We start from the raw sequence: 24,443 nt of genomic DNA on the forward strand, positions 1-24,443 counted from the left end.
TGGACGGGGTCTCCAGATGGCAGGGTGCCTATTACTTCGGCCCCTACTGTGAGGGCCCCACTGTGCGTGTGCATGTGTTTATCTGTGAACATATTCACCTATTTATGTGCATTTCTGACTATACGTATGTCTGCAGGGCAGGCCGTGTGTGTGTTAAAGTTAAGCCAGAGGCGACGTACAGTGAGACACCAGTGTGGCATTCCTTCAAAGGCCTCATCAGAGCATTTTGCCCTACAAAGGAGAGAGCAGAGTGTTTCTCCGGGGGATTAGCGCGGCCTTGGTCATTAGGCCTCAGCCGAAAAACACCCCTTAGGAGGCGATGGCTGGATCTATAGCATGAAACACATATGGCACTCACACGGCTGTATGCTGGGCCCAGCTCATGAATATCATTACATAGTAATGGAAGATAACTACCCAGGGATAAAGCTCGGCATTGCACAATATGTTTTCTTGTGCAGTCAGGACTGCATTCAGAGTCTGAGGATATTAAAGTATACAAAATTCCGTCTCTGATAAAGCTGCGTGAAATATTTTGGGTAACTGTCACTATTGTGAGTGTGCATATGTATTTCTATTCCTCTCAGTGCTGCACTTTCATTCACAGATGTGAGAAGAGAAGAGAACATTCAGTCATGTTTTTCATCTCCGCGTGTTTTAATTGACAACTAGTCTCCACCCCTGACCTTTAGCACTGTTCAACATTACGACACATTGATCAGCAGAGGAGGAAACAAGCATCAATATTACAATCAATCACTGAGGTCAGTGAGGTTAGGAAAAAGAAAACAGATTGCAGATTTAACAGTGTTATGATGAACCGGATTAAAAGGACAAGTAGATTAATGATTACATCTGACAAATACAAGGGAATAGTTCAATTATCAGAAGAGGTAATACTGTTCCATAATAACAAAATAAAGAAATCATTTGTTGAATGTTTTATGCTCTAAATTATGTAGAACTGTTTTATTATTTAAAGCAGAAAGTTAAAAGTACCAGCTCTATGTTTTTCAGACATAAGAAAATGAGCCAGTTACTAAATTGTTTGAATTGATTGAACTGAATTCCTTCTGATTTTCGTCTTTTCTTCAAAAAACATGTTTGAATATATTTACTTGGACTCTGAGAAACTGCAATTAGAGATTTGGACAATGTGGAGACATTATTTTTAAGATTTAATATACATTTAAACGACAAAACAATTTGAATTTGTATTGTATTGTTGTTTCTTCTATTTAATTTCATGTCTATTTATGTCTTTAACATGTTTTTCTCCAGCCAGATTAAATACTCTGTCTGTCATGTTGTTGTTTCCTGACCATATGAATGCATACAAAAACACAGTTGGTTATAGTCTCTGTTGTTTGCCTTGAAATAGTCGTGTTCTGCCTCTTCATATTCCAAACCAAACCACCAGATTTGGTTCATGAAAGCGTCCACGGTGTTGAGTGACTGATGCCATTCCCGCAGCGATAAATCAGTTTGTGCTTGTTGCAGCTCGAGAAGTATCTGACATTTACTCCAAAACTATCACCGTGCTCTTTGGCTTCCATACATCACATTACACAGTCACACAGAGCGAGTGACACAGAGATGCAGATAAACAATAACATCAATGGAGAATTCATGGCCCGGTCTATATTTCTTGCCATTAGGATGACAATCTGAACTGTAGATACAATTCATTACCTGCAGGAAAGCTGACAGGACGTGCTGCGACGTTTCCCTTTGTACAGCGCTGAGACACGCTGACATTTCAACATAATGGTGCCAATAATGCATTCATCTGTTCACTGTTTATGGACCAGCAGTCAGGACTGATGTGATAGTCAGGAGTGACATGATGTGTACCTCAAACTGCTGCTGCTGCTGCTGCTGCTGCATCTTTGATGGGAAACGTTTGACTTTTAGCATTTAGATAAACTGTGAGTTTAGGTACAGAGAAACAATATGGGGTTTTATTTCCTGTTGTTTATTTTCAAGAATGCCGACATTTTAATATTCACATGGAGACTTCAAATCCTGCGCTGGGATTATTTAGACTTTAATGAAGTTTATCACACATTACCGTCTCCGGTATTCCCATAAATTTTTATACGCTCATATAATATATATGATTTGTAGTCCACCATCCTCATTCTCTGCACATTGTGCTCCCCCCACCCCCTTGTACCCCTTTTCAGTCAGTGATAAATTATTTACTCAGAGTAGGGATCTACACGCTCTCAGTGCAGTTGCAGTCGCAGAGCCACATTGCCCAGGGGCGGAAGAAGGGCCGGGGTGAGACGGGTGGCTGAGTATTTTACAAAAGAGTGAGCAAGCAAGGCAAAAAAAAGAAAAAAAGAAAACAGCACTTTCCAAAGGTCATCGCCACCCACCGGGTCTTATGTGGTATTTTTTATTTCTGATGAACACTCGCTCTGCTGCACTCGGCTCTTTGTGTACATGCACCACCTTCAGGCCTAATGTGGTAAACCCCACAGTGTTAAAATTGTGTAGTAAGCATGATGAAGGGGGAAAGAAGAGCGGTGTATTATAGAGTATTATAGAAAGGAGCTGAGGAGAGAGGTGGAAAGGACGTGAGAGAGAACGAAACAAGGAGACGAGAAAAAACAGGAGACATAAAATATAAAACTGGAAAAAGAAAGAGAAATTAAATAAGACAAAAAAAAAGCGGAGCAGAGATGGATGTAAGGAGGTGGAAGGAGGAGAGATTGTAGCAGAAAGAGGAGAAATAAGACTTCATTACAGTGATGTGTCTCCTGCTAAAGCCAGAAATCAGATAGGCTCTGATTGTTTTCTCTTAGATACACTTTAATCTCCCTGATCTTCAAATACTGCTGTAATTGGATTCTTCTGGGATGATCAGGAAAAAAAGACAAGTCTTATTAACTGCTGTCAATTTGTATCTGCACAATGGGAACAAGAGAGGGAAAGATGATGAACTAAAAGATACAGGTTTCGTATTCAAACAAAACAAAACAACAAAGGATAAGAAATCACATTATCTTGTTAAAAAATGTGACTTTTAAATATCACACAGATATTTAGTCTCATGTTTCGATGCAAAATTAGATGATGGGTGATTATTATTGTAATTCTGGTGTATGTATCAAAGAGATCCACTGATCCATTTAAAATTCACACATATAAAGATGTTTCATTTTCATTCACAGCCTCATCTGTCTACCCTCAGAGAAAAGTTTACCACGTTGGAAAATCTACTCGTATATTTTACCATTTAGTTTAGAGTTAGTTGATATCCATCTTAATTTTAAAGATCTGATATTGAGTCACAAAATCATTAAATTGATATTTTAATATAATGACACCTACACTGTCGCTGCCAAACAGCAGAACATCGCTGCTGTCTTCTTCTTCTGATGAGCAAAGAGGGTATGGATGCAGGCTAAGCAGCACTCGCAGTGCCCTCTGCTGGTAAATGTTAACTTGGTAATGCACATCTAGGCTGTATATTTTAAGCTTGAATGTTTTTTTTTTATGGTTCAATTAATGAAAATCTCTTTCATAACAAAGCAAAATTGGTATGGAAAGTGAAATTCAACTCAAAATAATATAACTGAATCACGACCTTGTAAGTTAGTAAATAATGGATTCATATAATCTGTGGCGATATAGTCAGCCGTACTGATCCAGAGTGGTATAAAAAGACAGTGAAGGATGAGACAGCTTTACAGTGAACATACAGTAAGTCAAACTTGTTTTGTCTAACTCTCAAACTGTTCCATTCAATATTAAATCAAGCTGTATTTTACTCCGTCTCCATTATCCTTGTATCTTCTCTGTACATACACTCCACGCAATAAGCCTTTTAAACCTGTATTCCTGCCACAGAACCTTTGCTTTAAAAACATTCTATTTCCAGTGTTGTGTTTCTTTTACACTGTGGATGTAATTACATAGTTGTGTGGTTCAATTAAGTCATAATTATGCACGAGAACTGGCCCAGGTAGTGATCCCATTTACTGCATCTGTTTGAATGTCACCAAAGGAACATGGTTGGAGTGAATTCTTCTGTTGTGATCTAATAATACGTATGTCATTTATTTGAGCAGATGCAGCCTAAAGAATCCTTTCTTTTTCTGTGTATGTGTACTGTGGTCAGAGGTAAGTCCTTTTGCACTGACACATAAATAAACACAAAGAACAAACATCTAGCGTAAAAAGTTGTTTGAATACCAAAATAGATGTATGTTGTTTTTTTGTTTTTTTTAATTATATGACAAGATACTATGCTTTGAACATTTCTCATGTAACCCTGAAGCAATTACTGCCACCGAAGCTGTGTCAAATTGGTGTAAAAATGTTAAAGCTGGCTGTTAATTAATTCTTCTTTTGAAATGGCATTAACATTCCCCTGAAAATATAAAATTGCTAGTTGCTGTGGTAAACTCTTAAAGGGAGAGAGAACGGGGGAATAAGACCAGGCACGGAAAACCAACTCTCTGCCAGGCCAAGTGAGTAAGCGAAAAAAAAAAGAAGGTGAATCATACGGAGCACTTTTCAAATTTCTTTCTTTTATAGATTTTCTTTTTTCCCCCCTGTGCTCATTCTTCTTCTCTTTCAATCTATTCCACCTCTCTCTTTCTCCATCTGTTCCTTTATTCTACAGCCAATCCTTTAAGGGCCTGCACTGAAAGGTCCAGATACACTGATGTTCTCCTGATGCCAAGGCCAATTGAAACTTCTGTTAAGGCATCTATTGATCTTCTGTGCCTGTACCATCTCTTTCTCTCTCTCTCTCTCTATGTGTGTGTGTGTCTCCCAGTAAACAGGGTCACAGAGGGGTTTTCTTTCTATTCCTGCTGGTCTGACCTTTAGTTGTGACTGGCAAAGCTCTGGCACCTGTTAGCAGTCCAGTGCCACCACTTTTTGTTGAGATTCTACACCAACACAATACACCCCCCGCCTCCTTTTGTCCATATAGAATTTTGTGGTACAGTATATGAACGTAGATAGACTCCCGGAGCATGTCAGATCCCTTTGTACTCATTTCAGAACACTGTGTTCTAGCAAGAGCTTGAAGCCAATTCACAGCCCCCACGATTTTAATTGAACTACTTCAACATTTTAATCATAGGGTACATCACCATACGATACGCGACACATGGTCCACGATACTAATAATATCACGATACAACCATTCTGTGTTAATCTTATATGACAATACATCATGATATCTGTATATCTGCCATTATTCCGCTGTTCCTCTAACTCCCTCTTCTTCGGCCAGGTGACTTCCACCCAAGTTTCCCTCATTCATTTGAGCAGCGCCACCATGAGGCGACATCAAGCAGCGATGCCCGGTGTGTGAAACTGGCAGGTACTGTTTACTTTAGAACGCCTTCATTTGTTAATTAAAATCTAAATATTTGCCCTAACCATCTTGTAATAATTTGTGAAGGCTTGAAAATCAGAATAAAAACACATTTTCCTGTTTCACATAGCTCATGTCAGTCCAGCCAAATGTGTGTCATTTTACTTTGCACTAGATATAATTGCTTCCTGTCAACAACGTTGATTGAAAAAAGACATTAGGAATCTCTTTGATTTACTGTTTTGTGGCGTCTCTCGATCTGTCCTCCCCCTCCTTTGTCTTGCCAAAATATTTCAGATCATAATGCTATCTTGCTTTTGTCATAAAATCTTCGATTTCATTCTGTCATCTCTCCTTGACCTCTTTCATTTCCTTCCCCCCCTTGCTCCATTTATTCCTCTTTCTCCGACGCGTTGGTTCCCTTCTGCTGCTTCGCACCCCACTGTCCCCTCTGACCACTCTGGCTTTCTTTCCATTGACCACAATTTCAATAACTGTGGCCAAGGTTATTTTGCAGCCACCGCTGAGTGTGTTTGTTTGTCCCCCTTTGCAACTTATGAAGACACTCTGCTTATTCTAATGGACTCCAGAAGCGAGAGGGAGTCTTTTAAAATGGTTTAGAAAGAAGGCCAGCAGAGTCCCTCTTCATCTCTCTTTCCTTCCCCGCCTTTGTGGACGCTGACAAAGGACTCCCTCTGTGTTTGCCATGGGACCAGATGTACCCCGGCAGTTCACAGGATACTAACCCCTGGAAGCCCTTTCGTTCCTCATGCTATAGATTATACATTAAATCTGGAGTTTGCATTGCATCAACAGCTGCAAACGACACTGAGAGGTGACCAGAAATGCTGATCCTCAGTGGATATAACGCATCACCGTGTCACTTTGCAATAAAAGAAACCAGGTTAAAGCCGATATTCCCTGAAACAAAACTAAGTTGCACTCACACCTTCAGGCGTGCAGGTCGATATGTTTGAATCGCATGTAGTGCTTTAGCGTGTGCCAGCAGCCCACAGTGCAGCCCTGCATCCCTGCTGCTCCGTGCTCACAATAGAAGACAATCCAGCGCTGGACTAAAGTCACGCAGGGGTCGGCAGCCTCCTCTTTGTCAATGTCTTCCCTGAAGCGCTGCCTTTCAGCCAGTAGGGGAGCAGAAACTGGAAGTGGCTCTTTATGTAAAAGAGAGAGAGAAGTGCAGTAACAGTGATGTGGAATGTGGAAGTCGTTTTCTAAATATGACACTGGATTTCACCTTTTCTCGGAACGACAATGTGCAATGTTCGTAATGTTTGATTTGCGTATGTGCCTAATGTTCCTTTAGGAGTACAGCATGTAAGCCGAGTCAATCACAAGGAAACACATCAGGAGATAATGATCACTTTGTGTACAACACTTCTCTCTTTATTTGATTCATAAGTTTAATTTCAAGCCAGCCTTTTGGGCATACACATTTATTTTATATTTATGCAGTTTATCTAATGAATACACTCACTCTAATCTTTTCATTCATTCAGTGTTTCTTTGGCCTCTCATTTGATTTGATCTCTAATCATTTTGTCTGGTCTGTGCTCTCTTGACTTGACCGGCTGTTGGAATTCTGGACTGTACCAGGTGAGACAAAGGGAGGGAGGGAGGGTAGTAACAACAGATCTTTTTAAATCTCTTGGTTGACTGCTTTCCTTCCATGTCAGGTTAGATGAAATGTAACCTGAATATGGTGCTGTACCTTAAATGAGAAGGATAATGTTTTAACTTGGTTGACAGCTACAGCTACAGACATTGGTTTTGACCAATGGACGTGGGGGCGGGGGGGGGTGTCTCTTTGGACGCCTTTGTTTAGATCATTACGGCTTTGCAATTATCAGTGTAGAATATTAAAAAGAAAAAGATTACAGGTTAACAGCACACTGTGGGAAATAACATCATATACTCAAGGCTTTGTGTGAAACAGTCTAGAATAAATGTGCTGCTAATAACTGGAATGCTTGAATTTTCTCCATTAGAGACACAGCCACACCAAGCATTGTGTTGTGTTCTTCTAATCTGACTATAACACACACAGAGACACACAAACACTCACTGGTTCAATATGACTGCAGTGAGCCTAATGGATCTTGGCTAATGACAGGAATTTCATTTAAGACATTAAAATATACTCTTATTTTCAGTGTTTTCATGTCTTTCCTGTTTGGTTTGGTTCAAGTGACCTCTGGTATGTTTGCCTGGTTCGTGATGTTCATTAGTGAGAAAGCCGGTGTGGACCAAGCTGTGGTTTTAGCATTCAAAGGCTAATTTATTAAATCCATCAACTGTTTGTGTACTGTACAGGAGGCAATCTAATTATCAATCTGCATACGCAGTGTCTGTGCCTGTCTTTTGGAAGCCATGGTAACACATGTGTAAGGTCAGGACATGAGCGCGGGGATTTTACACTGATTAATCAGAGAGTGAGTCAAAAACTGTGGTCTTCTGCATTTAGAAAACCCACAGTAATAATATCAAAATACTGCTGTCTCTTTTCTGCAATTTTTTTATCTTGTCTTTGCCATTGTTCATAAGAGGGGTCAATTTTACAGCCTAAAGAAATAATAGCAATCATTCTCACAACCAATTATTGCTCTGTGACCTCTTTATGCCCTCAGACAATATCTACATATTTAGATTAGATCCATGGTTCTCAAACTGTGGCACGTGTACCACCAGTGAGCTTCCTGTGGTGGAAAAACTGTTCGACTGTATATACCTGGGTATGTGAGTGCAGTGGTGCTGAGGAAATGATGCAAATAACAAAAAATAATAATGACAATCACCTTATCTCTCGCTCCATCTCAATCTAACTATACCAGTGTGTTACGTATATCTGAGGAAGAGGAGGAGGAGAGAGCAAATTATCTTATTGGGAATAAATCTGCCTCCTGTGAAAAGTCCGTAGCTTGGCCTCTTTACACCGCTGTGTTTAAACATTGGTGTTAATAGTGTTACTTCTCGAGAACAGAATATTTTCTCAGGTGCTACTCAGTTTAAAAAAGTGTGAGAACCACTGGATTAGATGATTAGAAGTGTCAAAATGCAGAAATATAACCTGCAGACACCAATCAGTGAGTTAAATGCTGCATGACTTCAAACAACAGTTTCATGTTAAAGTAAGGGGCGATCATAGGAAGACAGTCGTACCAGTATGGACGTGTTGGTCAGGAGTAACTAAACCTGTGCCGTGTTTTATTACACTCCACAAACTGCAGGTGCAGATGTTTTAACATTGAAAAAGGCTCCTGTGACATCACACTGCAAGACCCTGAGAGACAATTCATCCTTTCTGAATTATAAAATTAACATATTTCACCACCGATTAAAAATGGCCACACTTAGCTACGATATTTAAACACACATTTATCCTTCATAAAATGGGGTGTACTGATTTGGAAATATTGTATTTCTATATTCCATAAGGGAGTATCACGTTGCACAGATTTTTATTGTTTGGTATTTTTGAATGTATTATTATTTATAGATATGTTTAAATAAAACAGAGTTACTGTTTCCTGTCAGTGTTTTTTTTTTTGTTTTTCTATCCAAAAACTAAAACATGGCGGCACTAAATTTTGATAACCGAATAGTACACTCTTGAACATCGTTGCTCTCCTGTTGCTCGTCTTCCTTTCTTCTCCTGCATCCAGCAACAACAAGCTCATTAAACTGCAAGCAAACTGACATTTCACCCCAACTTCTCCCTCTCTCTCTTGTTTTACATCATTAAGTGGCAGCGTCAGGCTCAAAGGTAGTTGGGAAAAGTCTTTGAGACAAACGGACTCGCCTGGCAAGCGAGTGTTTTGATGAGCTTGTCACTCCCTCACCCCAAACATGCCTCATTAGTAGTTCAGTCGGAACACCTATCTGCACTCCCTCTGTGTCTTTCTCCTTCTCCCGATTACACACATACACACGCACGCAAACAGTTTCTTTCTCTTTCCGTCTTTCCCTCCATTTCCCACTCTAGCCCCCCTCCTGTTTTTCAGCACTAATTAGCTGGCTTCTCCCTCCTCTGTGCTTCCCCAGTCACATCTCAAAGGGAGATGGATATGATTTTTCTTTAACCCAAAGGCCAACTTAATCAGCTGAATTAATGACTTTATTACCCGATAGGCTCCAGGCCATGCAACACATTTCACTCCAGTGCCCAAATGCTCCTCTCTGGATCTCTCCCCCCCCATTCCTTCTTTTACCCCCTGCAGGAATTTTTACATTTCAAAAATAGAAATGAGACAAGAGAAAGAGAGGTGCTGAGACCGGGCAACGGGGCAGCGGGAAGATATTATGAGAAATATAATCGTTAAAGTAATATAGAGCTACAGGTGCACCTTAATGACAACTTTAACAATTAGCTTCTAGTCATTTACTGTGTGTGGATTACAGATAACACTGTGTGAGGAGGGAGTTTCCAGAAAAAGTGTATATTGTCGAATCATTTTTCTGAGTAATTACATGGTCACTGTAACACAACACTGTTGCTTGTATATATAACGCACTTCCCTCATCTTGAAAGTATTACATTAGAGAAGTGACTCTCAAAGTGTGGGCTGTGGCCCAGTGATAGGCCATGTTGGTTCTACAGGTGGTCTGTGTGAAGTCATTAAAAGATGACATTTTCTGTTTTGTAATTAATGCCCAAGTTTCAAAATGTCTGTCAGAAAATGTCCTGTGAGTAAATTATTTAGCATTTATTTAACATAAAACATTTTTTAGTTTTTGCCTCAATGTCCAAAAAATGGAAACTATGTGTTTTTAACAGCTTTCCCTTTCTGGCAACAAAGACGCTGATTTGCCGTAATTGTTGGCTTGTTGGCTTTTTTTCCGTTAGCACAAACCGTGGCGTAATTACGGTAATGCAAAGTGCGCTGGTGCAAAACCCAAATAACTCTCTGATATGAACTGATATAGGGTTCATAACTCTTTAGGATATAAAAGGTCAGGCATGAGGGAAGCTCTTAATTCTTAAAATTGGGAATGGCTGCACAAGATTGTTCCCATTCAGACTGACTTACAGGCACATTTAGTGAATTTTCTATTACATGCCATTTGCAATCAGCCTTCAGCCTCTTGCTCAAGGATCGACAGCACGAGAATTAGAAAACCTTCTGGTTAGAAGATGTCCATAACAGCCCCCATTATGTGCAATAAGAGGTACAGTTTTCTCGTCATCAGTATCAGCCCCCTCTGTCATGTATATGTGTTTGACGCACACACACGCTGACATGCACACACGCGCGCACGCACACACACACACACGCGCGCACGCACACACACAAGAGTTTTTTTTTTATATGGCTGAAACACAGTAATTAGCTGATACATTGGTGTCTGTCAGTAGATGTATTACCGCAACTGAGAAACACCACTGATAAGGAGATGTGCCATTAGTCTTCTCATTTACTTGACAAACTCGAACAGAACCCAAGGCCTATACACTGGATGAGGTTCATCTGCTGACAACAACATAATGAGCTGGTTCTACAATCATACCGGCTTGAGAACTTACACTTGTTATTACTGCGACCGCAATGAAACAGCGAAGCTCAGCCACACCTGTGCTCAGTGTGTACAGAGACACGTTTTTGGCCTGGAGGACGACGACCAGGGAACAAGAATATTAGCAGCCTAATAAATAACAAGCAAGCAAATGTATGTAAATGCATACATATACTATTTCTTTGTTGTTCAGCCGATATGCATCATATCCTCCCTGAGATCACACCTGCTGTAGGAGGATTAATCTGATGCTGGGGTGTGGCTACAATCCAGAAACCTGGGGTTTGAACCATGAAGTTGGAGAAATTGTTTAAGAAACTTTTTTGTATTATTATCAAAAAAACACTACTACTACTGGCCTAATCCTAATCCTAACCCTAACCCTAATCTCAATCTCAGCCTAACCTTAAAACATACCTTCACCTTAAAATGTAGTAATTTACGTTATGGGGACTTGCTTTTTGTCCCCACAAGGAAGACAAGTCCCCATAATGTGACTGTGTAAACAGGTTTAGGTCCCCACAACATTAGTAATACCTGGACACACACACACACACGTTTGTGCAGTATTCATAGTGAGGACACTCACTGACACAATAATTTTAACCCTCAAAAAGCCATTTTAACATTTTACAGCGAACGCCCTTTTTTGGGTTTTCCGTTGGTTGATTCTCAGTGAATTATATTTGACTGCGAGGCACAATAAACAAACTTGCCACAGTAATGTGTGAAGCACGGCTGTGAGCCACAATATATTCCTCCCCAACCAACACCGTTGTTACAGTTATTGACAATACTTGTGAAGTGCGCGCGTGTTGTCTATGGATGGAAGACACTCCTTAGCAGCTCGTGCCTTGGAAGAGGATGATTTCATGTGTGAAAAAAATTATTCAAACTGAACTCAAACAGTACCTGCACCTGCGAGTGCGTTCTATCTATATCCACTTTAACACTTCCTATCATTCTTACAAGCTGCAAAGCCATGAATATGGTACATTGTGAAACTGATAATCAATACGTTCACTTTACACGTTTGGATGACACCGTATCAAAGGTGATATGCATACAAACGCAGCGCCAACTCAAGTCTATACCAAAATGTTTAATTTGAAAGTCTCACCTGAATGCAGACACTACATGTAAGCTGCTGTGTTGAGATAGTTGTGAAGTGTAAGCGAAGGTTTTACACTCAGCTTTGTTAGAAGCCAGCAATCCCCTAATCCTCACTTCCTGTTTTATGAAGTATCTCAGTCCCATGGGGCCTATTAGTCAATTACACCTGAGCACTGCTGTTTAATATGGACTGAAAACATACCTGAGTTCCCAGCATCAAACACATCCTTTGCTCTACATTTTTCTGTCGTATACAGTAATGAGTGGAACTAAGGTGTGCATGTGTGTGTGTGTGTGTGTGACATTCAGGAAAAAAGGAGGAATAATTCATTAGCTCTCTATATTTCACTCTTTCAGCCTCCCTCCTGATCTTCACATTCAACAACTCTGGGGCAAAGGCAGAATTGCAAATTAGCTCCTGGAAAAATCTAATTAATTGGCCGTCCTCACAGGCTGCAAAGTTTGGGCTGATGTGTCATCTCCCCCCCAACACAACTCCAAACAGCTCTGAGCAATAAGGAGGAAGCAGAGCGGGGGAGAGGCAGGGAAAAAGAAGCAGAGGAAAACACGCCATAAAACAAAACTACCCTCTGCGTGTCAATTAATACAGCACTTCAATCAGGGCAAAACTTTCTGAGCTGACTAGCCGCACAATAACTCACTCAACCAGGCAGCTGTCAGTTCGCCTTCTCTGCAATTTCACAATCAGTCAGCCTCAAATTAGAAGTAAATGTTCGCCTGTGGGATTTTAGAGGCTCTCGAGCTAGAATAATAGGCTTACTGTGGTTTCTCCTCAATTTCAGAAGTGACAAATATCTTAAGGATTCTGCAACATGAGTGAAATTTAATATTTTCCTTTCCCTTTTTTTTTAACTTCTCCCTACATTGAATTTTTCTTTGAACAAATATTCCTTATTTATACTATGCGTTGCTATTGAATGCACTGGGGCGGTGAAGTGATGTTATGCATTATACTATGTGTGTGTCAAGCTGCAGTTTACAGTTAGAAACATAGATGTGTACTGTATCACGACCAAATCATGATGGAACTCAGAGCTACAGCTGCCATCCAGTGAGCCAACATCGGTCTTAAAGCGCCATCTAGTGCCGTGTAAATGTATTACAAATATATGTATATTCAGTGTTCATGACTGGATAATTAAAACCACCATGACAAACTAATTTATAAAACTATAACGTATAAATTGTTGTTCTGCTACAACTTTGCTTTCACTGGTTGATTAGTTTCACAACCCTGGTCCTCGTGCCCTGCTCCAACACACCTGATTCAAACGGTTAGCTCGTTATCAAGCTCTGCAGAAGCCTGATAACGAGCTGTTCATCTGAAACTAATCAATGACTCGTTTTATCCATAAAAGGCAGAAAACCTCAAAAAGACAATGTCCTCAAATGCTACTAACTGACTATTATACTAATAGATTTACGTTTTATTATTACTAACACCAAAATATTTGACAATTTGAGTTGTGATTGATAGATAACCGATTCATTGTTACCGCCCGACTACAAACTATATTCCGATGTTAGACTGCTGTAAAATTTGATATGTTTTTAAAGAGAAACAATACAATTACAATAGGAAATGTGTTCTACTGGAAAAACGTATACACAATATGACAAAACGTTCAATTTATTTACAAGAAAATAGATATATTAATACAATTGTGTGTGTAAAGGTCTATACATAATGATCAGTCTACCCGACTACAAAATAATGCCAACGCACCAGAGTTGACCTAACAGCCACAAACATCCGTGTATATGTCTTCATCACTGAGTGACACTTATTAAATGAGGATCATGGACATTGATATTCTACGACAGTCTGACAATAGTAAACAAAAAAGCACTTTCCTTAGGAAGATATTTACAACAGTCTGACGCCAGAGTGCAACATAAAGAGGAGAAACCATACGTCTGTGGCTCAGAGCACAGAGCGATATTTACACGCCAACATGAGCCACACGGCACACGCATTCTCTGGATACACGAACACCCGAACACGGACCGCCAGCCTCACATGGTCACCGCGGCAACTAACTATTTCCTGACAAAACGGAGACCTGCACAGAAAGTGACAAGAGACAATAAATGTGAGGAACTGCAGGGTCCTTTACAAAACAAAACAATAACAACAAATATGAGCATGGGAGATGTATTTGCTCTTAAAGTCACACTAACAAACATGGAGCCAAAATGAATGAACACCTCAGTGCTATGAGTTATTCACCAAGACCTTGATTTCATTTGCTGCCGCTGTGCAATATTTTTTATTCTCTTACATTTATGATTTTAACATTTTTTATTGCTTTTTGTATTTTCCATGTACTGTATGTTTTTTTATTATTATTATTGTTATATCTCTTTATATTTTAAGCCTGTTTCTTTTTGGTCACAGTGGTTGTTTTAAATGCACTTCCAACATTAATTTTGACTTTTACACACAGACAGTAAAATACTGTCATATTTATAATCTGTTGCTTTACGTTGCTCACTTGGAGAGATTGTAAGAATGATACATTGATACTTGAACAGGATGAATGTTCAATAATTAGATATTTATCATAATCAGTGAAGGATGATGAAGCTAGTTGATCATGTTTTTCTATGTTTTATGGGCAGAAAGCAACAAACCCACACTTTCATCTCACAAATAAGATGTAAAACATTGTGCAACACAAAAACATAGTGATATATATGTTAGATGGCTGTATTATTGATATAAAAAAAATGCAGGAGTTACTTAGAATACATAAACCTGCAAAAATTTTGTTTGTCTATTCAGAAATGTATCTTACCTGAGGCAGGTGGCAAACGCTCTGCGGGCGTTGTGGTGCAAGAAATGTATGGGGAAGCCTTTGAAAGTGTGTCCATCTGCCAGCGCCCTCCTCAGTGCATCCTGGAACTCCTCGTTGCCACAGGACACACCGGTACAGCGCTCCAGCTCGTAGGCCGATAAGGCGGAGGACAGCAGGTAGGACAGGTGGTCGTCCCACACTGTTGCCAGCTCCAGGTCCTGGAGGAGGGAGAACCACAGAGACCCACACTTCAATCTTCCAATGCATGTTAGGACACAGCACAACTAATTTAACTGGCACCATTCAAACAATCAGTATGTTTATCTTTATAATAATAGTCAATTTACTTCAATTTATGGTCAAATACAATTTAAAATGAAGTATTACATTTAATTACATGTAACTTGAATCAGCAAAAATGTAAATAAACACTTAACCATAGTTGTTTGTATGATTCAATTCAGAGATTAAATCTAATTTCATTTTAAGATATAATGCACAGCATTTCTGAATTAAAATACTGTATATAAAAACAATTGAGTTCTATATTTTGTTGAGTCAACCCTGCAATCAAACTAGGTCTTCTCTTATCATTTAGATTGGGAGACCCCTAGTGGAACAAAATATAAACTATGTTTTTAAATTACATCACATTTTGACTGATGATGACTCTCTCGAATTAAAAAATCATCTAAAAAGCTTCAGATGCCCATATCCAGCAGCTCTTTTACCTTTCTGTGCTCAGAAATCAGGTAACGCATTTCTAACTCCAGCTGGTTGCTGCAAGCAGCAGGTTCCAGAGATGGAGCACAGAGTGGAGGAAGAGGTGGCAGAGAGGTGGTGGAGCCCGGGGCACAGACAGACTTCAGAGCCTCTTCACTCATCGCCTTCCACCGAGATTGATTCTGAATGGAAGAGAGGAGGGAAAACATTCATTCCACTCACTATCTAAAGGATGAACAGTATGCATGTAAAAAAAAGATCTAATCAGAATAATGGATCCCAGCGATAATGGGTGTAGCCTTAAAGGACACTCTACCACTCCTACCTGGAACTCAAAGACACAGAGTTCCACTGCATCAGATGGCTGGCAGTTGGCGAGGAAGGTCTGGTGGTTGAAGACACAGCCCACAGTGCGGTAGGGGGACGATGGTTTGGGCTGGGGGGACAAAGGTGCACCATCTGGGTCTATGGCCCGATGGAGGTATCTGACCACGGAACAAGAGGCAAACTCAGTCTTCTTACAAACTAACACATACTGTTTCTAGTATTAAGTAGAAAACAGTAACAGGACAAATTCATTACTGACACTGTTAAGGCACACAGTTTAAACTTGGCATATCACTCATTTCAAAACAAAACTGTTGGTCTGATTAAAACGGCAGGAGAAACACATCATTCATCTTTTCACGATTTTGCAGCACAAACGTCAATAATCTTGGACAAAAAACGGAAACATAGTTCAGACAGTGAAACACTCACATGACCCATCAATGTTTCTTTCTCACAGCAAATGTCCTCATTTCTAATTAAAGGACATAATTTGATAAACAAACAGCTAAATATGCAGTCATCTGCAGTTCCTTTGCTTAAAAGCATGACCAACACATTTCATGGTAATCCGTTCACTCAGATACCCACAGACATAGAACTGCCTCAGGCATACAAAAACATATCTTTTATGTCATGTCTGATTTTACCAGTTATAGAAAAATATTTTTCAAATTTTGAACACGCGTTCTCAATGACATGTGTTTTTCTTCTTTATAAAATAACACATCTGACAAACTCTTAACAACTGTAGATGTTGTAGTTTGATACCAAAGGAACAGGAGAGAGGCCAAAGCTGTGTGTTACATGACTCTTTATTATCATATTAAAATACCTGTGTGCTGTCAGGCTTTCCCAGAAAGTAATGCTTCCATCACAACCCCGAGTCAGAACCCAAGTGTGTGCCACTCCCCTGGCTTTGGTGCCCACACACACATATGCATCGAGGCCAAAGCCCAGCAGGAGGCTGCACAGCAGGGTGGCATGGTCTTCACAATCCCCCTGCAGGACAGACGGCGATGGAAGAATAATAAAAAAAGTCCACACTGTCAAACTTAGGTTAAGCATGTTTTTAGAATTCTCTTTCTCATTAATAAAGACTCATAACTCAGATTTAACTCTACTTTATTAAATTATAGTATAGTTGCACTATAAGCACGAGAGGATTTATTGTGGTTCATTTCAGATCATGTCATATTGCAACAGATTATTTTAATCCTGATGAAACCTCTAAATTCCATCTGAAAATGCTGCCTGGATTATTTTGTTATATATATTCTGCTCCACAAAGATGAGAGTAACCTCCCATGCTTGAGGAGCCTTTTTGTTTCACTATATTTTATGTTATTATTATTTACAACGACAAGCCACACTATTAAAATTTATAACAGGCTTTGAAGTTGCGGCTTATGAATGAATGTCTGTGTTTTCAGTTATTTTCCAGCCATAACAGTAACACCAGTTACCAGTTTTAATGTTTTGGCTTATCTGTGTATGTAAGCTATTATACTGAGGTATTATAACTTTACTCCTGAAATATTGCACATTTTGTCTTGAAATATTACAATTTCCTTGCCAAATGCTTCATTCTGTTACTGGAAATATTATGACTTGTTTTTATAAGAATGGAAAATCCATCTTCTAGACAAGAATTTACGCTCTAAAAAAGAACTACAAAATTGCCCCATAAAATACAATCCATTTAAAATAGATCTAAAATATCATGACTTATTATGAGATACTGAAAAAACTGTGGCCTTAATACTAGAGTGGAAAAATGCACTTGCAACGTCAAATTCAGCTTGGGCCCAGTGATGCCAGTTGAACGTGCAGTGCTGGAGATGTGACAGAATTTAGTAATAGCTGTTTAAATAACATTTCTACTATTAAGTACAAAACAGTTACATTATTGCCACTGACAGAACACAGCTTAATCTTGGCATATTTTAGGCTTTAACAAAATTTCACTTATTTACTGCAGTCCTCACTGCTGCTCGTCTTATTAATCATGTCGGTGCAACAGTCTGTTCGCACAGAAATACAATATCCTCTTCTCGGTGCACTGTTGGTTTTCCACAGAAGTGTTGAATAAAAGAAAAGTCTGCAGGAGAGGAAGCACACTCTGCAATCATCTAATCGTCTGTGACAGTAAGCAACATTTATTTGACGCTTCTAGAAAAGGGGCCTGAATTGAGCAAGGGGCTGCTGCTGCTGCTGCTGCTGCTGCTGCTGCTGCATGCGCTGGCTCCATCAACAGGCAAGTCAGAATGATAGATGTTCCCCAGAAGTGCTAATATGGACGGCAGCATCAGAACAGGCTGGGGACTGATGAGGCTAAATTAATTTTCCCTGGAATGAAACTCATAAATCACAGCTGACAAGAGCCACTTTGTGAGAGTTGTGTTTTTGTCTGCCTTGCCAGCCGCTCACAGAAGAGAGGCAGGAAACATTTATCCTGTGGTGGCATAGGAAATTCCACGCTATCTAGTCAAGAGATGAAAATGGATCAGTCAGTTGACTGAGTGGAAATCCTCCTTTTTCAGAAATGACACAATCAGCTGTACTCAGAAATGGAGTCAGTGCAAAACCAAGACTATGTGACCTGTTAGTCATATGCGAGGCCCAGACACTGCTTAGCATAATAAAACACAAAGCCCACCCAAAAGCTTTCTACTTGAAGCTCTTACTTACTTCTAGCTCTTATTTGTACCCAAATGTTTAAATGCACTTTTGTAAGTCGCTTTGGATAAAAGCGTCTGCTAAATGACATGTAATGTAATGTAAAAAGCTGGTGTTTGATTTACTCAAACATCAGAACCCACTTTCTGTGTAATATAAAGGGATTTACATATTTGTGAATTGTGATGATGTGCAATGTTGCATATGAGTAACATGGTTATCTTTACCACTACAAAACTTTAACTGATTATCCACTGTTTATACTGTTTATACAGGGTGACAGAGCAACATTATACCACATTGAACTAACTATTAAAGAGAGGCTAAAGGGGGAATTTGGATGACTGTCTAGCACTAATTCAAAGACAGTGAGACACAGAGAATCAAAAACACTGTTTACACTTATTAGACATCTCATGACTGGTCAGGAAATGTACGTAAACAAAGACCATGAACATTTTTTTTTTTTACCATTCACTTCCTAAGAGCTATTAGATTCACATTCATTTAGTGGGTAAATTGACTAATGAAATAGATGTGACTGGGGAATTGTGTACTACTGTATGTTCAAACACTCAGTGATTAGACATCTCCACATTCATTTTCATTCAGAAGAACTTATGGATGATGTACTGCTTCACAGGAACTCAGGTATGAAAAGCTATGAATCAGCCATCATCCCATTAACAGTAAAGATCTTAGAGCATTTCTTTCTCAAGAATGAATCAAAAGTAAGAGAAAGATCAGCACACTTTAAGTCTCTGATTTAATAAATACATGTTTTATTGCCAGTGATGTTTTGAGCACATACTCTTGCTCAGACTACTGATAAATAGTCACCCTCTTTCTTTTCACTGCTATGAAAATTGCGATTGATCCAGCACCCTTAAAAATGTTTTTCTGGATGTGTATGTCCTTTTTCTATTCTTAAAAATGAATCACCTCTGTTGTTGCTGCCAAAGATCCATTATTCTTACCTTTCCTCTGCACAGGAAAGCCATTAACGTGCACCACTGCTCCTGTTTGCCTCCTCCTCCTCCCACCACTGGGGCTTTCTCATGGGCCAGCAGGCTGACGAAGCGGGCTGCCTGTCTAGGACTCTCCAGCAGCCGGCCGGCCCGCAGAACACGCACATAGGAACATACTGGTCTGTTGATGCCGTTTTCATCCTGTATAACACACAGGCACACAGCCACAGGTCATGGGACAGCAATAATCATGATTAAAAACCCACTAACATGCTAAATTAATGTGTCAATGTTAAAGTGCAAATAAAATCAGGTTGATGCAAAAAAACAAATGCAACACAAAACTTTTGATGAACCTGTGCAAATATCTTGACCATTTTGGATTGGTGTGACTGTCGTATTTCCAGGAACTCCCTCCACCACTGTTTGGCATAAACCAGGAAGAGCCTCTCCTTCTCTGCCGTCCTATGCCTCTCCAGCGATTGCTGAATGAGAAACACACAGTGACGTCATGCACTAAAAATAGAGCTTTAATGTATCTTTAACAATGACGCCTTTATATCAACTCTCAGTAATATTGATCCTTCGTGGGATTCACTGTGAGTTCACAGTAGCTGGGCGATGAGTTTTCCTGTAACTGCTGAAACCCTGATGAATAAATAGAAAAATGGAAGGGGGCTCCAGGGTGCTGACCTGTGTGCTGATGATGTCAGTGCTCAGAGTCTCTGTGAGAGGAGGGTAGAGCTCCAGACTGACTGTCAAAACACCAGCTGGGACTTTACATTCACTTCCTGGTGAGAAACACAGACACAGGTTTAAATAAACAATTATATTCCCCCGCTAATTAACAGATAGTACAAAGCAAAGAAAGGTGGGCCAGAACCCCTCCAAGACCATTAATGAGATTCAGTTTTCCCTCCTGAAATGTTATATAACTTGATAATTATCTCTCTCTATGATCTTTGCTGCTTATTTCTTTTAAAATAGTGTTCCATCTCCTGAACGAGGTTTAGATAATAAAGAAGATAGACTGACTGACATATTCAGCCTGTGAAGAAGATATTTTAAGAGGATATTAGACAAACTCATTGGGAGGCCAATGTGTTACAGTTGGGGGAATCTATATTTTGACTGCCTAAACATAAAAGCATTCAGTGTGGCAGGATCAGCCAGAAATACAGTCTTTAGGCACAGTATGCTAACAGTAACTTTGAAATATATCAATTTGTTTCTCCAGATGATATAACCTATAACCTGCATCAGCTGACACAGCAGGTCCGATATTATAAAACTTAACAACTTGTTTGACTAATATTTCAGTAATATTATATTAGCAGCTGCTTCCCACTGAATGATTGATTATTTTATTAATTCATAAAAGCATAATGTGTACACAGCTGCATTCAAGTACACAACCATTAGACATAATCGGAAGTTTTCCCTGAAGAGTCCATCAAAAAAAAAGTCTACTGCTTGATATTTGATATCTTATGTGAAATGCTTCTTAACAAAAGGACTCGTGCAATCTGTTTTTCTGGTTGAATAATTACAAAAACATGACTTTAGTAAGAGGACCTTTGTGTGGCAGCTTGTTTCCAATACAAAGTTAAATCTTTATTGACCAACGGATACTTTTTTCACTACAGCAACTATATTCCTGGTGTCTTGTATGTCACAATAAGCAACTATTTACAGATGCTACGTACAAAAAATAACGAAAAGTCAATCCCTCACCAACTCCCATAAGCTCTACAGCAAAGCAGGTCTTTCCAGAGGATGAGCTGAGGACTGTCCTCCAGTCTAGGAAGTAGGATGATACCAGTGTCGTCTCACTGGAGGTGTTCGTCTTGATCAGCACCAAATGAACCGGGTCACATACGGACAGCAACTCTGTAGCATCTGCCATTTTATTGCCCTCTCCTGCAGCAACCAATAAGTTTTAATATATGATAATAATCTAATAATATCTGAAATAACATGACACAGCAGGGACATTGATGTTGATTTACATACCTATGCCATCTCTGTGGATCTCTAAGAGGAAGCCCTCCTCCAGGCTGGGTTCACAGGCACAAGGCACTGGCTTTGAGCGAAACCTCTGGTTGCGGAAGTGCAAGTAGAGTGTGAACGTAGAGAACACTTGACCTGGTAAAGGCTCTGGCTCATGGAGGTGCTCCAGAAACGCCTTCCCTCCAAGTACTTGGAGATACAGGTAACGCCGTAATGGATTAACATTGGCTGAAAGAAATATGAAGAATGTAATCAAACATTAACAAAACTTGTTTAGTTCATAACACCTTCAAACATGTAGGGTTGTATAAAGACAGCTTTTATATATCTGCACCTTATAGAAAAAATGCAGTATTTTACTCATTCACTGATGAAAGAATAATAATATAGGCTATGTTATTATATTGTTGATTTGCAGTCATAAATAGTGTTGCTTACATTTCTTCAGCTGCTTCAGCTTTAGCTCTTCAGCAGTGATATCTTTGTTGACAAAGTTAGCCCCAGGCTTTGGAGGAAGTCCTCCTTCTGCATCTGTGGGTGCGTCCTATAAGAGCAGACAACCTTATATACTAGACAAACTACACAGGTTGAAATTAGTATCTCAACACAAGTATTTGATTTCAGCATTCAACATTCTCCCTATATCATCTCTTAAGGATTTCCGCAGTTCAGTGCATGTCTGAGAGAAGCTTGTGTGAAAGATGCCAGCAAAATGATTGCTATACCTGAGTTAAGCGGAGGTCCTTCATTACATCATCAATGATACCCCTGCTCTGCAGAGCACGGAGAAAACTGGCCTCAGACAGAGATTGATGTGATTGCCCTTTATCATCCTTCAGAGTCTCAGCCAACACCTCCCGAATCTTCCCATGGATATCCATCTGATCACCAGGAAAACAAGGAATGAACACCACTACCCCATTTACATTTGCATTACCACAACATCGTTCACAAGGAGACGTTGCACATTTACCTATAAATGTACTACTGGGGACTCCCTTGCATTCACAGTTAATGATGTGTTTGGATTTAGCAAATTCATGATGCTGAAACCAGACCGCCATTGACATATTTGCCCCTCACTTCTGTTTTAATCATTTCATTCCCTTCACAGTGGTGGGGAAATGCATCTTGAAGGTCTGTATGACAATTGCACACTGGATATCGTTGACCTAAAAAGGGAATTCAAACTCGTTTTAAAAAATGTTTGAGAAAACTGTGCTTCAGAGTGAGTGTGAGTTTGAGCTAAAAGCTAAAAGCACTGATGAGCAAAATCACTAAAATCCGTTTTTTGTGTAAACAAATAATGTATGATTGATATGACACAGGAAGTAAAGGATATCATATAGAATATGTTGTTTCCATCACAGAAAGCAGTCAGATTGCGTCCTCTCAACAAACTTCTCATTATACCCGCTTTATTGAAATAATGGCAGTTGGTCTTGTTTAATAACGTTAACGTGTATTGAAAGTGCATCTCGCTCACCTTGAGAAGGTGGTTGTTGATGATCTGCTTCAGCTCGGAAGCTTTCTCTGGAGGCAGAGACATTATTTCAGCTGCTTCTGGTTAGCTTTAAAGCTAAATGGCTAACGACATTAGCAATAGGGTGCTACCACGAAAGAACAATTCTGTGTTTACTCTAATCTGAGCCGTGTTTGCTAATTGTTTACATATATGCGTATCGTGTAAACAAAGCAAGCCTTTCGTTTTGAGGGTTAACACCCATGACAACCACTAGTGACAGACGTCCGTTTAAATTGTGGCGGAAAAGCCGTGGTAAAGTGTCCTCCTTCTTCTTAGTTTCACGGAGGTGGGTATTCATCTTTTGCCGTATCACCGCCACCTACCGCTCCGGATTGTGGATCACAGATCGATGAGCCAGTCCTACTACTCAGGTAAATGCAGAACTCACTCAACGCCATACATTTTTAATTTAGGTCATGTTGAACCCAGTACGAACCACTGCAACAATTCCTAAAATATATTATAAACGTTTTCGATCTTTACTGGATGTTTTAATCGCCAACGATACCTCATTTGTTTCCCGTTAGCGACAACTGCCCGGAAGTTAAGGAGTTGTTAGCGGAAGTTGTGCATTCTTTGCGCCTGATAAAACCGAGAAAATATGTATAAAAGTATATTTGGCACATTTGTCAATGCTTTGTATTTTTATAAACCTAAACCCATTCACAGTTTGTATGAAGTACCTAAAATTGATACTTGAGTAAAAGTATCTTACCAGAAAATTACTTGGTGGTAGAAGTTGAAGTCACCTTTTTTATAATATTACTTATTACTATTAAAAGTCTTTAAGTATGTGACATTTGCTGTACTGAAGTATCAAAAGCAATTTTCTAATACGAAATGTACTTAAGTGAAAGTAAAAGTATTATATAAAAAATAGTATCAAGAATTGAGTCATGGTATATCAGTGGTAGGGTGAGTTGTCTTTCAACTGGAGGGTTGCGGGTTCAATTCCTGGCTCTGCTAGACTATATGTGTCCTTGAGCAAAACACACAACCCTATGTTGAAGTGTGTGAATGGCAAAACTGTAGTGTAATGCAGCTCATCAAGACTACATAAGCGCTACATAAATACAGACCACTACCAACTCTTCTTCTGATTTTATTTGGAAGTAACAAAGATAGTAAGAGGAAATGTGGAGTAAAAGTTGCTAAAAAATATAAATAAAGTAGAGAACGGATACGTGAATTTTGTACTTGAGTACAGTATCACTGCCCATTTGTCGCCTTAAGTCGCATTTTTGGTCTTTCTTGATTATATCGGTTGACAGTCTGTGAAATAAAAATATAGACATGCAGTTTTCACTCCATGTCTGCAAAATGCACACATCTGTTCATATGTTCTAATATCAAATCCATTACTTTTACATGATTTTTTTGCTGATACTTTCTCCCCCACATACAGCAATGTC

General features: G+C 39.5%; 1 protein-coding gene across 5 annotated transcripts in view; it reads right to left on the reverse strand.

Moving 5' to 3' along the window:
- cep76 (centrosomal protein 76) overlaps positions 1–23,556 on the reverse strand; it is a 53,386-nt gene extending 29,830 nt beyond the window's left edge. Inside the window, exons 1-13 of one of the 5 annotated variants that reach the window (XM_044034889.1) lie at positions 22,993–23,556; positions 22,232–22,387; positions 21,945–22,050; positions 21,510–21,734; positions 21,231–21,416; positions 20,190–20,287; positions 19,853–19,981; positions 19,506–19,697; positions 16,685–16,851; positions 15,848–16,007; positions 15,531–15,704; positions 14,800–15,017; positions 4,582–6,510 (exon numbers count right to left, since the gene is read on the reverse strand). In XM_044034889.1, coding sequence (XP_043890824.1) covers positions 6,477–6,510; positions 14,800–15,017; positions 15,531–15,704; positions 15,848–16,007; positions 16,685–16,851; positions 19,506–19,697; positions 19,853–19,981; positions 20,190–20,287; positions 21,231–21,416; positions 21,510–21,734; positions 21,945–22,050; positions 22,232–22,387; positions 22,993–23,055 — 1,908 coding nt within the window. In that variant the 5' untranslated portion in view covers positions 23,056–23,556 and the 3' untranslated portion in view covers positions 4,582–6,476. Of the gene's footprint in view, positions 1–4,581; positions 6,511–13,615; positions 14,065–14,799; positions 15,018–15,530; positions 15,705–15,847; positions 16,008–16,684; positions 16,852–19,505; positions 19,698–19,852; positions 19,982–20,189; positions 20,288–21,230; positions 21,417–21,509; positions 21,735–21,944; positions 22,051–22,231; positions 22,388–22,479; positions 22,671–22,992 lie in introns of those variants that run through there. The other 4 variants (XM_044034886.1, XM_044034888.1, XM_044034890.1 and 1 more) reach the window with 4 other exon arrangements.
- Between the last annotated feature and the right edge of the window lie 887 nt (positions 23,557–24,443).

The sequence above is a fragment of the Solea senegalensis genome, linkage group LG9 (genome assembly GCF_019176455.1).
Source record: "Solea senegalensis isolate Sse05_10M linkage group LG9, IFAPA_SoseM_1, whole genome shotgun sequence".
NCBI classification, from domain to species: Eukaryota; Metazoa; Chordata; class Actinopteri; order Pleuronectiformes; family Soleidae; genus Solea; species Solea senegalensis.